General features: G+C 42.4%; 1 protein-coding gene across 1 annotated transcript in view; it reads right to left on the reverse strand.

Annotated features, from left to right (window-relative positions):
- Positions 1-5,840: 5,840 nt before the first annotated feature.
- Positions 5,841-12,825, reverse strand: part of LOC143955190 (uncharacterized) — a 69,743-nt gene continuing 62,758 nt past the window's right edge. The window contains 3 exon segments of the mRNA XM_077465280.1: positions 5,841-8,325; positions 11,034-11,157; positions 11,246-11,419. Of these exon segments, the coding sequence (XP_077321406.1) occupies positions 6,254-8,325; positions 11,034-11,157; positions 11,246-11,419 (2,370 nt within the window). The 3' untranslated portion in view covers positions 5,841-6,253.

A 12,825-nucleotide genomic window follows, 5' to 3' on the forward strand; every position in this document is an offset into this window, starting at 1 on the left:
CCCTACAATGAAGCAGTGTTTATTTTTGCATCAAATTTTTGATTGATGGCTGGGCAGGCCTTACATCCTTCTGAGTGGACGTCATGTGACGTTCTCTTAAAAGGGGCCACGCATCGGTGCAATCTGTAATGCCGTGTACACACGACCGGACTTTCCGTCAGAATAAACTCCGACGGTCTTTCCGACAGAGTTCAGACGGAGTTCCGCTGAAACGGACTTGCCTACACACGATCACACCAAAGTCCGTTCGTTTAGAACACGATGACATACGACGGGACTAGAAAAGGAAGTTCAATAGCCAGTAGCCAATAGCTGCCCTTGCGTCGTATTTGGTCAGCCATAATAGCATACAGACGAACGGTTTCCCCGATAGGAATTGATTCCGTCGGAAAGATTTAAAACATGTTCTATTTCTAGGTCCGTCACAATTTTTGAAAAAAAAAGTCAGATGAAGCCCACACACGATCGGAATATCCGATGAAATGATTCTGTCTGACCTTTTCTGCAGGAAAGTCCGGTCACATGTAGGCGGCATTACTGGCTGTGTCAGATGACTGATCACTATAGCGGCCCCCTGCCAGTGTCATGTCATCGCTGTGCTCAATTACAGCAGCATGTAAATTGTAAATGGATGGCTTCCTTATATGCCATCCATAGTATACAATTGTGTTGCTAGCTGTGATTGGTCACGGTGATGTCACACGGTGACCCCGCCCCTTATGACGTCACAGTCCCAGCATGCTTCGGGACTTGACATCATAAGGGGCGGGTCACAAAAAAATCCTGATCACTTCCCCACAGTCGTATAGTGTTATTATGATAACACTGTATTGCTCTGGTTACAATATATTTTTTAAAAATGTAAAAAAAAAGAAAAACATTTTAATAAGGAAAAATATTTTAAAAAATTCAACAAAAAAATTATAATTTTTTATTTTATTTTGTACACACTGTCACCAGCCAGTGTCCCTGATTACCATCACACCAGTTATATGATGACGCTGTACTGCACTGGTGACAGTATGTAAACAAAACAAATTGTATTTTTTTTTTGTTTTGTTTTTTAATTTTCCAAAAAAATTGTGACAAAAAAAATTACAACTTCAAAAAACTTGCCATATCTCTTACTAAATACCTTGACCTGTCTACTTTCCAAAAAGAGGTAATTTGGGGGACATTTGTACTGTCCTGGCATTTTCGTTGACTCCGGAAATAGGATCGAACCTCAGGATTGATTGATTTTCAGAAATTTAAATCATAGTTTTTAGGCTCTAAAACTGTCATACAGACTAAATAACACACATGATTTTTTTTTTTTTGTAAAAGAAATGTAGCAGAATACATTTTGGAAAAAAAGATGATTTATTTTCAAAGTTTTATAACAGAAACTAAAAGACCCCCGATCCCTCCTTTACACTTCAAAGTATTCAGATCGCTGTTTTCAGCGACTCTGAATACTTTATATATTTTTAAATCCGGCGCCATTGGCAGCCGAGTAAACGGGAAGTGACGTCATGATGTCGCATCCGTGTTTATTATTAGGAGACTGGAATGAAGCCGCTTACAGCTTCATTCCAGTCCCTGCCCAGCAGCCAGAGGCATCGGATCATGCATCGGTGCTCCCGATTGAGCGGGAGCACCGGTAACAGCGGCGGGAGGGGGGACGTCCCCTCCCGCATAACAGCCGAGCGGCTTTTAGCCACATCGGTTGTTATGGCTGGATAGCCGATCGCCCGCTGTGAAAAACTGTACCATGATGATGCCTGCAGGTGTGGGCATCATCCCGGTATAACCCCCGGAAGCCGAGTACGGACATCTGCGTACGCTCGGCGGGAAGGGGTTAAGTAATATTGCCCTACCATCTCGGTTTATCCAACTTTCCAGTACCTGATGGGGTATTGACTTATGAATTGCTATGGAGACTCCCCTAGATTTCGAATAGAAAAAGGTATCATGAAACCAGGTAGAATAATATCTATTTTGTATATTAGGTATGTGGTCTGAGCGAAAATACGTCTCCTGAAAGAAAACAATCCCAACATTTTGTCTATGGAGAGAGTACGGAATCTGCGATCTTTTTGTTGCTACATTTAGCCCTCTAACGTTGAAGGAACACATTTTTATGGTGTCCATAGGACAGCAAGGGAGGAAGGAGAAAAAAAAGAGAGAGAATAAAAAAAAAAAATTAGGACTGTTACTGATAAAAATTTTCGTGTTCGATTAATCGATTTTTTTTTAATCGATTAATTTTGATTAATTATAACTCACATAAATAGATTCAACTACTTTTAGCTGATCTCCTTGCATTGCAGCTCTGCATTAGTCAGTGGTAAATGTGGTATACACTATATACAATCACCCTACACTAGTTAGTTTCCACAATCCATGACTTAACTTCACAGTTCACACAAATACGTTTTAAATTCTAATTGTAGCACTGACGTAAGTAATTTTTTTTCCACAGTAGCATGACAATCCCTCCACCTCTAACTAACTAATCACTCTCACCTTATAGCATGGACCCCTGTGCAAACAGGTGGTCATGCAAGCGGGTATTAAAAGGGATAACGTGGACCATAAATTTCTCTCACGTCACCTTAGATCTTAGCAAGGACACCAGGTCATGGGTAGAAAGAAAAGATCGAAGTGCTCACCGCTTAAGTATAAGATTACATTTTTGTGTTCAAATACAATCTAGAATGTAAAGCTGACAATCCTGTTAGTTCCGTAGGGCAGCAGCGGGTGACGTCAAGCGTAGCTCCTCCCCTGTACGCGTTACGTTCAATCAGGACGTCAAAGTCACCGGACTCCTCCCCCCTTCCCTTCATTAGCAGACGGAGGCACTTGGGGAAGGGGGGAGGTGTCCAGTGACGTCGATGTCCGTGACGTCTCCGGATCTCCGACGGAACTCCCTGAAGACCCGGAAGTCGGCGGAGAGGTGAGTACCGATCAAAAGAATTCTGATCGATCAAAAAAATTAATCGATTAATCGAGGAATTCATCTTTAATTTCCACAGCCCTAAAAAAATAATAATCATTTTTTTACACCACACACACTCTCCAACCACCACAGCATACACAACCCCGACACAAACACCCTACCCTATCCACTCACTACCTACTTGACTCCTTTGAGTCACAGCTTACTATGTAAGTTCCCCAATTAGGAGGATTAGGAGGGACCTCCATGGGATTGGGCATACCTAGCCCAGATTTATTAATTTATATACAAAATCATTCCCCAATGGTAAGGAGAGAGACAGGAAATCGGAGGGAAAGAAAAAAGAGAGCAAAGGGAAGAAGGATAGAAAAAAAAAAAGGGAGGGGGGAGAAAGATAACCTAGTAACGCCCAATCAGCACCTTAAAATGTGTTATGATAACCTCAATAGCGGAATTTCTTAAATAACTTGTCCAACCCTTATCCATCCCCAAAAAATAAAAAATAAATAAAAACCCCAACCCCTCCCCCCCTTTCCACCCACTTACCCTGTCTATGACCTCTAGTGCTTCTTTTAAATATGATAGAAAAAAAAAAGGACTAAAGGTCACAGACCTCGGAACTTTAAAGGATGTCTGTAACATTATAAATAGTAGTACCAGAATAGTGTATTTAGAAAAATACAAATATCATTTTTATTTTAAATTACGAAAATATTTTGGTAAAAAATACATACGGAAAGAAAGCACACAAATTCATAAAAACAACATTGTAACTCAGAAACATCTATTGTTACACCGCAAACACATTTGTTACTACCACTTTCTCAACATGTTTTTTATTCTTTCACAATGTAAGAAATTTGTTTTTGTAACTTTGTAAATTCATTCTTTCTAATTTATTCAAGGATTTTTTCAATTGATTTTGTCTTATTGATTTTCTATTACTGTAATAATATACTTCATTTTGATTTATACCATTTGTGTATATTTATTAATTTGCTCAATTATATATATTTTATTGTTCGACAGTTCCATATAATTATCTCCCGAAGAAGCTCTGCTGGGCGAAACATGTTGAGAAAGTGGTAGTAACTGTGCGCAAATGTGTTTGAAGTGTAACAATAGATGTTTCTGAGTTACAATGTTGTTTTTATGAATTTGTGTGCTTTTTTCTGTATGTCTTTTTTACCAAAATATTTTTAGAATTTAAAATAAAAATGATATTTTTCGAAATACACTATTCTGGTACTACTATTTATAATATTACAGACACCTTTAAAGTCCCGAGGTCTGTGACCTCTAGTCCTTTATTTTTTCTAATATAATTTGGGATGTGGTGTCTTGGTTTGACTCCTCTCTTCTAAATTTGATTTCTCTGTTAAATATGATATAAATAGCAAAAAAAGAGACACATAGGTATTATGTTATGTCTTATCATCATATACACTACACCTCTAATTACACCATTTTTTTCTTTTTAGATAAAACACTCCTATTAATATATATAACAGACAAGCCAGGAAAATTTGGGCACAGTGTTGTATGATCGCGCAATTGTCATTCAAAGTGAGACATCGCTGAAAGCTGAAAATTGGACTGGATAGGAGGGGGGGTTTAAGTGCCCATTAAGCAAGTGGTTAATATGAAAAAAGTGTATCCCGCATATCACGTCTCTAGGTTTCCTTTGATCCCGATCCTTAAGGCCTTGAGCTCTATGCACCTGATCGAGCTCTAATTCTTTTGTTTCAATAAGGTATTGAATATGCCTTGGAGAGTCACCTTCAGATCCTCCATGCCTATTGTTTCTGGCAGACACCTTAATCTGATATTATTACGTCTACTTCTGTTTTCAAGATCATCAGTGGCATTGATTATGTATTTGAGATATCGGTCATACTCTTGTTTTTTTTTTTCTTCCAATACCAACACTTTTTAATCCATTGCTGCCATTTTAATATCTATGGTATCAGTTTTACTTTGGGCATCGGCTAAAGTTGTTTTTAATGACTGTATTTCCGTCTCGTAGTTGAATCTGAGCATGCGTGATTTTTGGCGTGTCGGAATTGCATACACGTGATCGGAATTTCCGATAGAAACTTTTTCTGTCGGGAAAATTGAGAATATGCTCTCAATTTTTGGCTGGCGGAAATTCGGACAGCTAAATTCCGATGGAGCATACATATGGTCCGATGAAAAGCTCTCATCAGTCTTTTTCTGGCCGTTAATTCCGATCGTGTGTACGCGGCATAACACTGTATTGCACACACACACACACACACACACACACACACACACACTGTTTTTTCTATCATAGTTTTAAGACTCTAAAGCCTCATACACATGATCGGATTGTTGGCCAACAAAACCGTGGACTTGTGTCCGAAGGGCGTTGGCCCAAAAACTTGTCTTGTATGCAAACGGCAAGGAATTCTTCGGCCAACAAATACGAACGTAGTGACGTACTACGTTGTTTTTCAGCTCTTTAGCGCCACCCTTTGGGCTCCTTCTGCTAATTTTGTGTTAGTAGAAGTTTGGTGAGTGTTGATTGGCCATTTTCATTTCGCACTTTTCATTTTCTGCTTTTCAGTTCCTTTCTGATCGGCCGTTCGTTAACCAGACCTGTTGCGGAATCGGAGGAGATAACATGTTATTTATTATTGGCCTTGGAGTTATTGCTTTGACCCAAGTCCAGTCCAGGAACAGGAGGAGGAGGAGGAGTTCTTGGACCAAAAATTGGTTGCTTTATTAAATTGTGAGCAATTATGTCATATGCCTTTGCTGCGGGAGCTCCAGGAGAATAATCCAGATGTTTTTCGGAATTATCTCCGGATGACGGACCCCTGCTTTCACCAACTCTTGGCATTGGTGACCCCCTATATTAAGAAGCAGGACACATGCATGAGGCTTTTATTTTATTTTTTGGTTGAATAATAATGATTTGATTTGTTATATTTTTTGATGCATAGAATATCAGAATTAGTGATTAACAAAGATTAAAAACAAAGCTAGAATCTACATCAAATCTTCTATAACTGAAGAACATAAACTATAAAATGTAATAATTATTGGATGGACCAATGAAAAGCAGACATCAAAAGAGCGATAATGTACAGGAACCAATAAGAAGTGTTGTCCATGTATTGTCATATCTGGCCATGTATTAGCACAGTTTACTTGTATGGTGCGGTCTGTGCAAGTGCAGGACCGAGTCATCTCTGTATGTTTAGTGGGTTGTATTACTAGAATTCAATTCCCTGCGCCCCAAACCAAAGTGTACCTGGAAAATAATATTGTTACCCCTCCCCCGACACATCAGGAACATGAAAAAGGTCGTTAGCGCGTGTGACTTCTCTGGTGTGCAACAAGCGTTTGTTTCCGACTGAAACATTTCCCGCACTCTGAACATGAATACGGACGCTCACCCGTGTGAGTTCTCTGATGATTTAGAAGGTCTCTATTATAAATGAAACATTTCCCGCACTCTGAACACGAAAAAGGATACTCGCCTGTGTGAGCACGCTGGTGTTTAACAAGGCCTCCTTTATCATTGAAAGTCTTCCCGCACTCTGAACATGAATAAGGACGATCACCTGTGTGGATTCTCTGGTGTACAAGAAGGCGTTCTTTCCGACTGAAGCATTTCCCGCAATCTGAACAAGAAAAAGGACGCTCACCTGTGTGAATTCTCTGATGCTTTAGAAGGTCTCCATTCCGGAAGAAACATTTCCCGCACTCTGAACATGAATAAGGACGCTCACCAGTGTGACTTCTCTGGTGTTTAACAAGATCTCCTTTATAAACAAAAGATTTTCCGCACTCTGGACATGAAAAGGTATTCTCACCTGTGTGATTTCTCCAGTGAACAAGAAGGTGTCCTTTACGACGGAAACATTTCCCGCACTCTGAACAAGAAAAAGGACGCTCACCAGTGTGAATTCTCTGGTGATTAACAAGCTCAGGTTTATTAGTGAAACATTTCCCACACTCTGAACATGAATGAGGACGCTCACCTGTGTGAGTTCTCTGGTGTACAAGAAGGTGTGCTTTCCGACTGAAACATTTCCCGCACTCTGAACAAGAAAAAGGACGCTCACCAGTGTGAATTCTCTGGTGATTAACAAGGTAATTTTTATTATTGAAACATTTCCCGCACTCTGAACATGAATAGGGACGTTCACCTGTGTGAATTCTCTGATGATTTAGAAGGTCTCCATTATGAATGAAACATTTTCCACACTCTGAACATGAATAAGGACGCTCACCTGTGTGAGTTCTCTGGTGTCTAGCAAGGCTTCTTTTATGATTGAAAGTCTTCCCGCACTCTAAACATGAATAGGAATGTTCACCTATGTGAATTTGCTGATGATTTAGAAGGTCTCCATTCTGACTGTAACATTTCCCGCACTCTGAACATGAATAAGGACGCTCACCTGTGTGAGTTCTCTGGTGTACAAGAAGGTGTTCTTTCCGACTGAAACATTTCCCGCACTCTGAACAAGAAAAAGGATACTCACCAGTGTGACTTCTCTGGTGTGCAACAAATAATTGTTTGTGACTGAAACATTTCCCGCACTCTGAACAGGAATAAGGACGCTCACCCGTGTGACTTCTCTGATGTTTTACAAGGCTTACTTTATGAGTGAAACATTTCCCGCATTCTAAACAAGAATAAGGACGCTCACCTGTGTGAGCTCTCTGGTGTTTATCAAGGCTTCCTTTACTAATGAAAGATTTCTCACACTCTGAACAGGCATAAGGACGCTCACCTGTGTGAGTTCTCTCGTGTTTATCAAGGCTTCCTTTAGTAATGAAAGATTTCCTGCACTCTGAACATGAATAGGGACGCTCACCTGTGTGAATTTTTTGGTGTCTAATCAGTTTTCCTTTCTCAACAAAGCATTTCCCGCACTCTGAACAGGAATAAGGACGCTCACCTGTGTGAGTTCTCTCGTGTTTAACAAGGTTTCCTTTACTAATGAAACATTTCCCGCACTCTGAACATGAATAGGGACGCTCACCAGTGTGAATTTTCTTGTGCCTAAGAAGTAAAAAATTTTTTGTGAACAGTTTCCCGCACTCTGAACATGACAATGAACTCTCTTCTGTGGGAACTCCTTCATGGCTTGAAGAAGATTCCTTGGGAACAGAAGGATCTATTGAAGTATCTGTAGTGTGAGATCCTATAGTCTTGGTGTGTGATCCATCAGAAGATTCCTCAGGATTAGAGGGATCCATTGATCCCCCCAATTGGGAAGGTGTGGGATGTATATTTGGAGTAACGGGATTTCCTCCTGGAGAATATTGTACAATGTTATTATCTTCTGCTTTATATCCTGGAGATACAATGAGATGTTCCTCAGAGGTATTCCGGACATTGTGTCCACCTGTTGGGAAACAATTTACCATTAAATGTTATAACCTTCCATTCGGGAGTCATATATGTTGGTCCTTCACCAAATAATCTATAAGAGCTCCGGCATGGATTTGGGGGCAATTAGAAGAGAAAAATAGGAATACAAACCAAGCGAAAGTGTCCAGAGCTCCAAACACAAAGTGCACAGTGCTATGTCTCTTCTGTTCTCGTGTGCAAAATTTTATTCCAGAGTCTAATAAAAATGTTCTCAGTGCTCCACACCACCCGCTATCCTCCACCTTCACATCGGAGAACTCACCGGAATTCTACGACCTCTCTCTTACCAATGGGTCATTAAGCCCTTGTATCCCCCAAGGGGAAGATCATCCAGGACCACCACCTCTATACTACATCTCCTGTTATCTCATACCATACCTGCCGGTATCTTCTCACCTCAGATCCATCCCAGACTCGCTGCCACGCCATGACCTTCTACAGCGCTCTCCATCAATCAGCACATAGAATACCGCCAATGTCAGAGAGCAACTCTGAGAGCTCTGCAAGGTGACCGAAAGGGGAGGAGCCACAGTGCTGTTAATGATGAGGAGGTGATCGTGGAGCATCGTCCCCGAATTGTATAAAACCTCTTAATGACCCATTGGTAAGCGAGGAGTCATGGAATTACGCTCAGTTCTCCGATGTGAAGGTGGAGAATAGCGGGTGGTGTGGAGCACTGAGAACATTTTTATTAAACCCTGGAAGAGAATTTTTGTGCGTTTGGAGCGCTGGACAGTTTTTTTGGAATATTGAAGCACTTTCATGTTGCAAATTGAGAAAGGAGATGGAACTTAAAGGGTTACTAAAGGTTCATTTAAAAAAATAAAATAAACATATCATACTTACCTTCACTTGCGGTTGGTTAAGCACAGAGTGGCCCCGATCCTCCTCTTCTGGGGTCCCTCAGCAGTGCTGGTAGCTCCTCCTCTTCTTGAGTGCCCCGTCAGCAAATTGCGATTCACTCTCCTTCGGGACACCCATGTGGGCGCACTCCTGGGTACTGTTTCTTCGTGTATTGACACAGAAAGCAGGACTCGGCCTTGGCCCCCGCATCATTGGATTTGATTGACAGCAGTGGGAGCCAATGGCTGTGCTGCTATCAATCTATCCAATCAGGAAACGAGACACCAGCCAGAGCTGGTGTACTCGTCCCTGGGGAGAAAAAGGGGGAAACCAGGTTCAGGTAAGTAAAACAGGGGGCGGTAGGAACTACAGCATGAGAGAAGGTGTTTCACCTTAATGCATTATGGTGAAAAACCACGAGGGTTTACAACTCTTTAATCCACCTAATTTCTTAAAAATATAATGAGATAATGAATAATGGAGATGGACCTTTCATATGGTGTACAGTATCTCCTCCTCATTTGTTGGGAACATGACATTATATTGAGGAATGGAGATGGACCTTTCATATGGTGTACAGTATCTCCTCCTCATTTGTTGGGAACATGACGTTATATTGAGGAATTGAGATGGACCTTTCATATGGTGTACAGTATCTCCTCCTCATTTGTCGGGAACATGACGTTATATTGAGGAATGGAGATGGACCTTTCATATGGTGTACAGTATCTCCTCCTCATTTGTTGGGAACATGACGTTATATTGAGGAATGGAGATGGACCTTCCATATGGTGTACAGTATCTCCTCCTCATTTGTTGGGAACATGACGTTATATTGAGGAATGGAGATGGACCTTTCATATGGTGTACAGTATCTCCTCCTCATTTGTTGGGAACATGACGTTATATTGAGGAATGGAGATGGACCTTTCATATGGTGTACAGTATCTCCTCATTTGTTGGGAACATGACGTTATATTGAGGAATGGAGATGGACCTTTCATATGGTGTACAGTATCTCCTCCTCATTTGTTGGGAACATGACGTTATATTGAGGAATGGAGATGGACCTTTCATATGGTGTACAGTATCTTCTCCTCATTTGTTGGGCACAATACACATGATAAACTGTGTGGTGGGGTGGGTACATCGATGATGTTCTTGCTGTCAACAGTTAAGGTTTCTCAATATTTCCTTAAGGCTATGTTTCCACTATTACGTCCCCAAAGTCACGTGATTTCAGTGCAATTTTGAAGCAATGCCTGTGTATTCTTGAGGTCTATGGACCTCAAGTCGCATCAAAGTAGGACCAAAGTAGTGCAGGGACTACTTTGAAGTCGCTGCGTCTTGAAGTCGTACAGATATGAATGGTAATCATTGGAAATCATGAGGTACGACTTGCCATCTGACTTTTCAGTCCCGAATCGCATGAAAAAAAAAAAAAAAAAAAATCACACTAGTGGAAATCTAGCCTTACAGAAGGATGTGATGATCTCTATTTTGTACATGAGCAGCAAACTGTGTGTGTAATTAAAAAAAAAAAAAAAAACCTTTGTATATGAAAGGGAAACCTTGTTTTATAGCTGTGTGGATGAAGGACAGTCTTGTTTTAGATGACTATACCCAATATATATATGAGGGGTGGTGTGACCTTCCTGTGTGGAATCCCGGGAATACAGAGGACGGGGACATCTCTCTGGTGGGTTCCCATTACTGGATCCATCTGTAGGAAACACACACACTGACTGAATACATTGTTTCTATGTGTTTATCAGATGATGGGGGATCTAGGTGGAGCCTCCGTACTGCTCTCTCCTTTACAATAAAGTCTCCTCTTACCCGGTGATGTGAGGGGCGGCTGATTCTCCATCATGACGTCCTTGTAGAGATCCTTGTGTCCTTCTAAATACTCCCACTCCTCCATGGAGAAATAGACAGTGACATCCTGACACCTTATAGGAACCTGACACACACAATGATACAGTCACCATCCAGACACATCCCTTGTCTGTTACTGGATAATGTCCCAGAATTCCCAGAATCCTCCTCACCTCTCCTGTCAGCAGCTCCATCATCTTGTTGGTGACTTCTAGAATCTTCTTCTCCTTATTCTTCTGTAGGGTTAGGAGGGGTGGTGTAAGCATGGTGATGGGGCCTTGTCTTGTGGACAAGCGGTGACTTCTTATATTATTCTCAAAAGATGACTTCATAACTACAGTACAGTCCTGTAATATAAACCAATTAATAGTATATCAGAATACTCCTCACCTCAAGGAGGTGGGGGGGGGGGGGGGGGGAGAGATACAGTAGGGGGATGATAAAAAATAAAGGATTGTGTTTTTTTGTTTTTTTTATTGGGTGGGTGAATGTTATGCCGCGTACACACGACAGGACTTTCCAGCAGACTAGGTCCAACGGTCTTTCCAACTGACTTTTGGAGGAGTTACGACGGACTTTGCAAATGAATGGACTTGCCCACACATGGACTTAAGCCTGATAATTTTGATCGTGACTCCAGGTACAATGGGACTAGCGAAAGAAGTCAATCTCCCCACTTTCATCGGCCAGATTGATGCCTTGCAAGCCCCGACGCCTGGTATGGATTTTAAGGGGAACCCCCTACGCCGAAAGAATGGTGTGGGGGTCCCCCAAAGTCAATACCAGACCCTTATCCGAGCACCCAGCCAGGAAACGGGGTGGAGACGAGCGAGCGCGCCCCCCCCCGAACCATACCAGGCCGCATGTACTCAACATGGGGGGGTGGGTGCTTTGGGGAAGAGGGGCGCCCTGCAGTCCCCCCACCCCAAAGCACCTTGTCCCCATGTCAATGAGGATAAGGGCCTCTTCCCGACAACCCTGGCCATTGGTTGTCGGGGTCTGCGGGTGGGGGGGCTTATCGGAATGTGGGAGCCCCCTTTAATAAGGGGGCCCCCAGATCCCAGTCCCCCACCCTATGTGAATGAGTATGGGGTACATCGTACCCCTACACATTCCCCTGGGGAAAAAAAGTGTCAATAAAAAAAAAACACACTAGACAGGTTTTTAAAGTGATTTATTAGTCAGCTCCGGGGGACTTCTTCTGACTTTGGGGGTCTCTTACGACTTCTCCGCGCTCTCCGGCCTCTTCTCCCAGTCTCCGGTTCTTCTCCACGCTCTCTGGCATCTTCTCCCAGTCTCCGGTTCTTCTGTTGGGTTCCTCCGCTATCTTCTTCCTGCTCTTTTACTAGCATTGGCCTGATCTCCTCCTTCAACGTCTTCTTCTTTTTCCCTCTTCTGTTCTTTGGCTGTTGACACGGCGCTCTTTCCCGCTATAATGCTGTGTACACCGCGTGTGACAACTTATATAAGCATGGGGCAGGGTCACCGGGTGATGTCACCCAGTGATCCCGCCCCCTTATGACGGCACAGTCCCAGCATACCCCGGGACCCCACCCCTTATGACGTCACCGGCCGGGGCATGCTGGGAGTGTGCTGTCATAAGAGGGCAGGGTCACCCCACCCCATGCCTATATAAGTCGTCGCACACCGTGTACACAGCATTACAGTGGGGAGAGAGCGTTGTGTCAACATCGGAAGAACAGAAGAGGGAAGAAGACAACGACGAAAGAGGACACTGGGCCAACGCTAGTAA

The sequence above is a fragment of the Lithobates pipiens genome, unplaced genomic scaffold (assembly GCF_037356315.1).
Source record: "Lithobates pipiens isolate NorthernLeopardFrog02 unplaced genomic scaffold, aLitPip1_a1.2 Scaffold_35, whole genome shotgun sequence".
Lineage (NCBI taxonomy): Eukaryota > Metazoa > Chordata > Amphibia > Anura > Ranidae > Lithobates > Lithobates pipiens.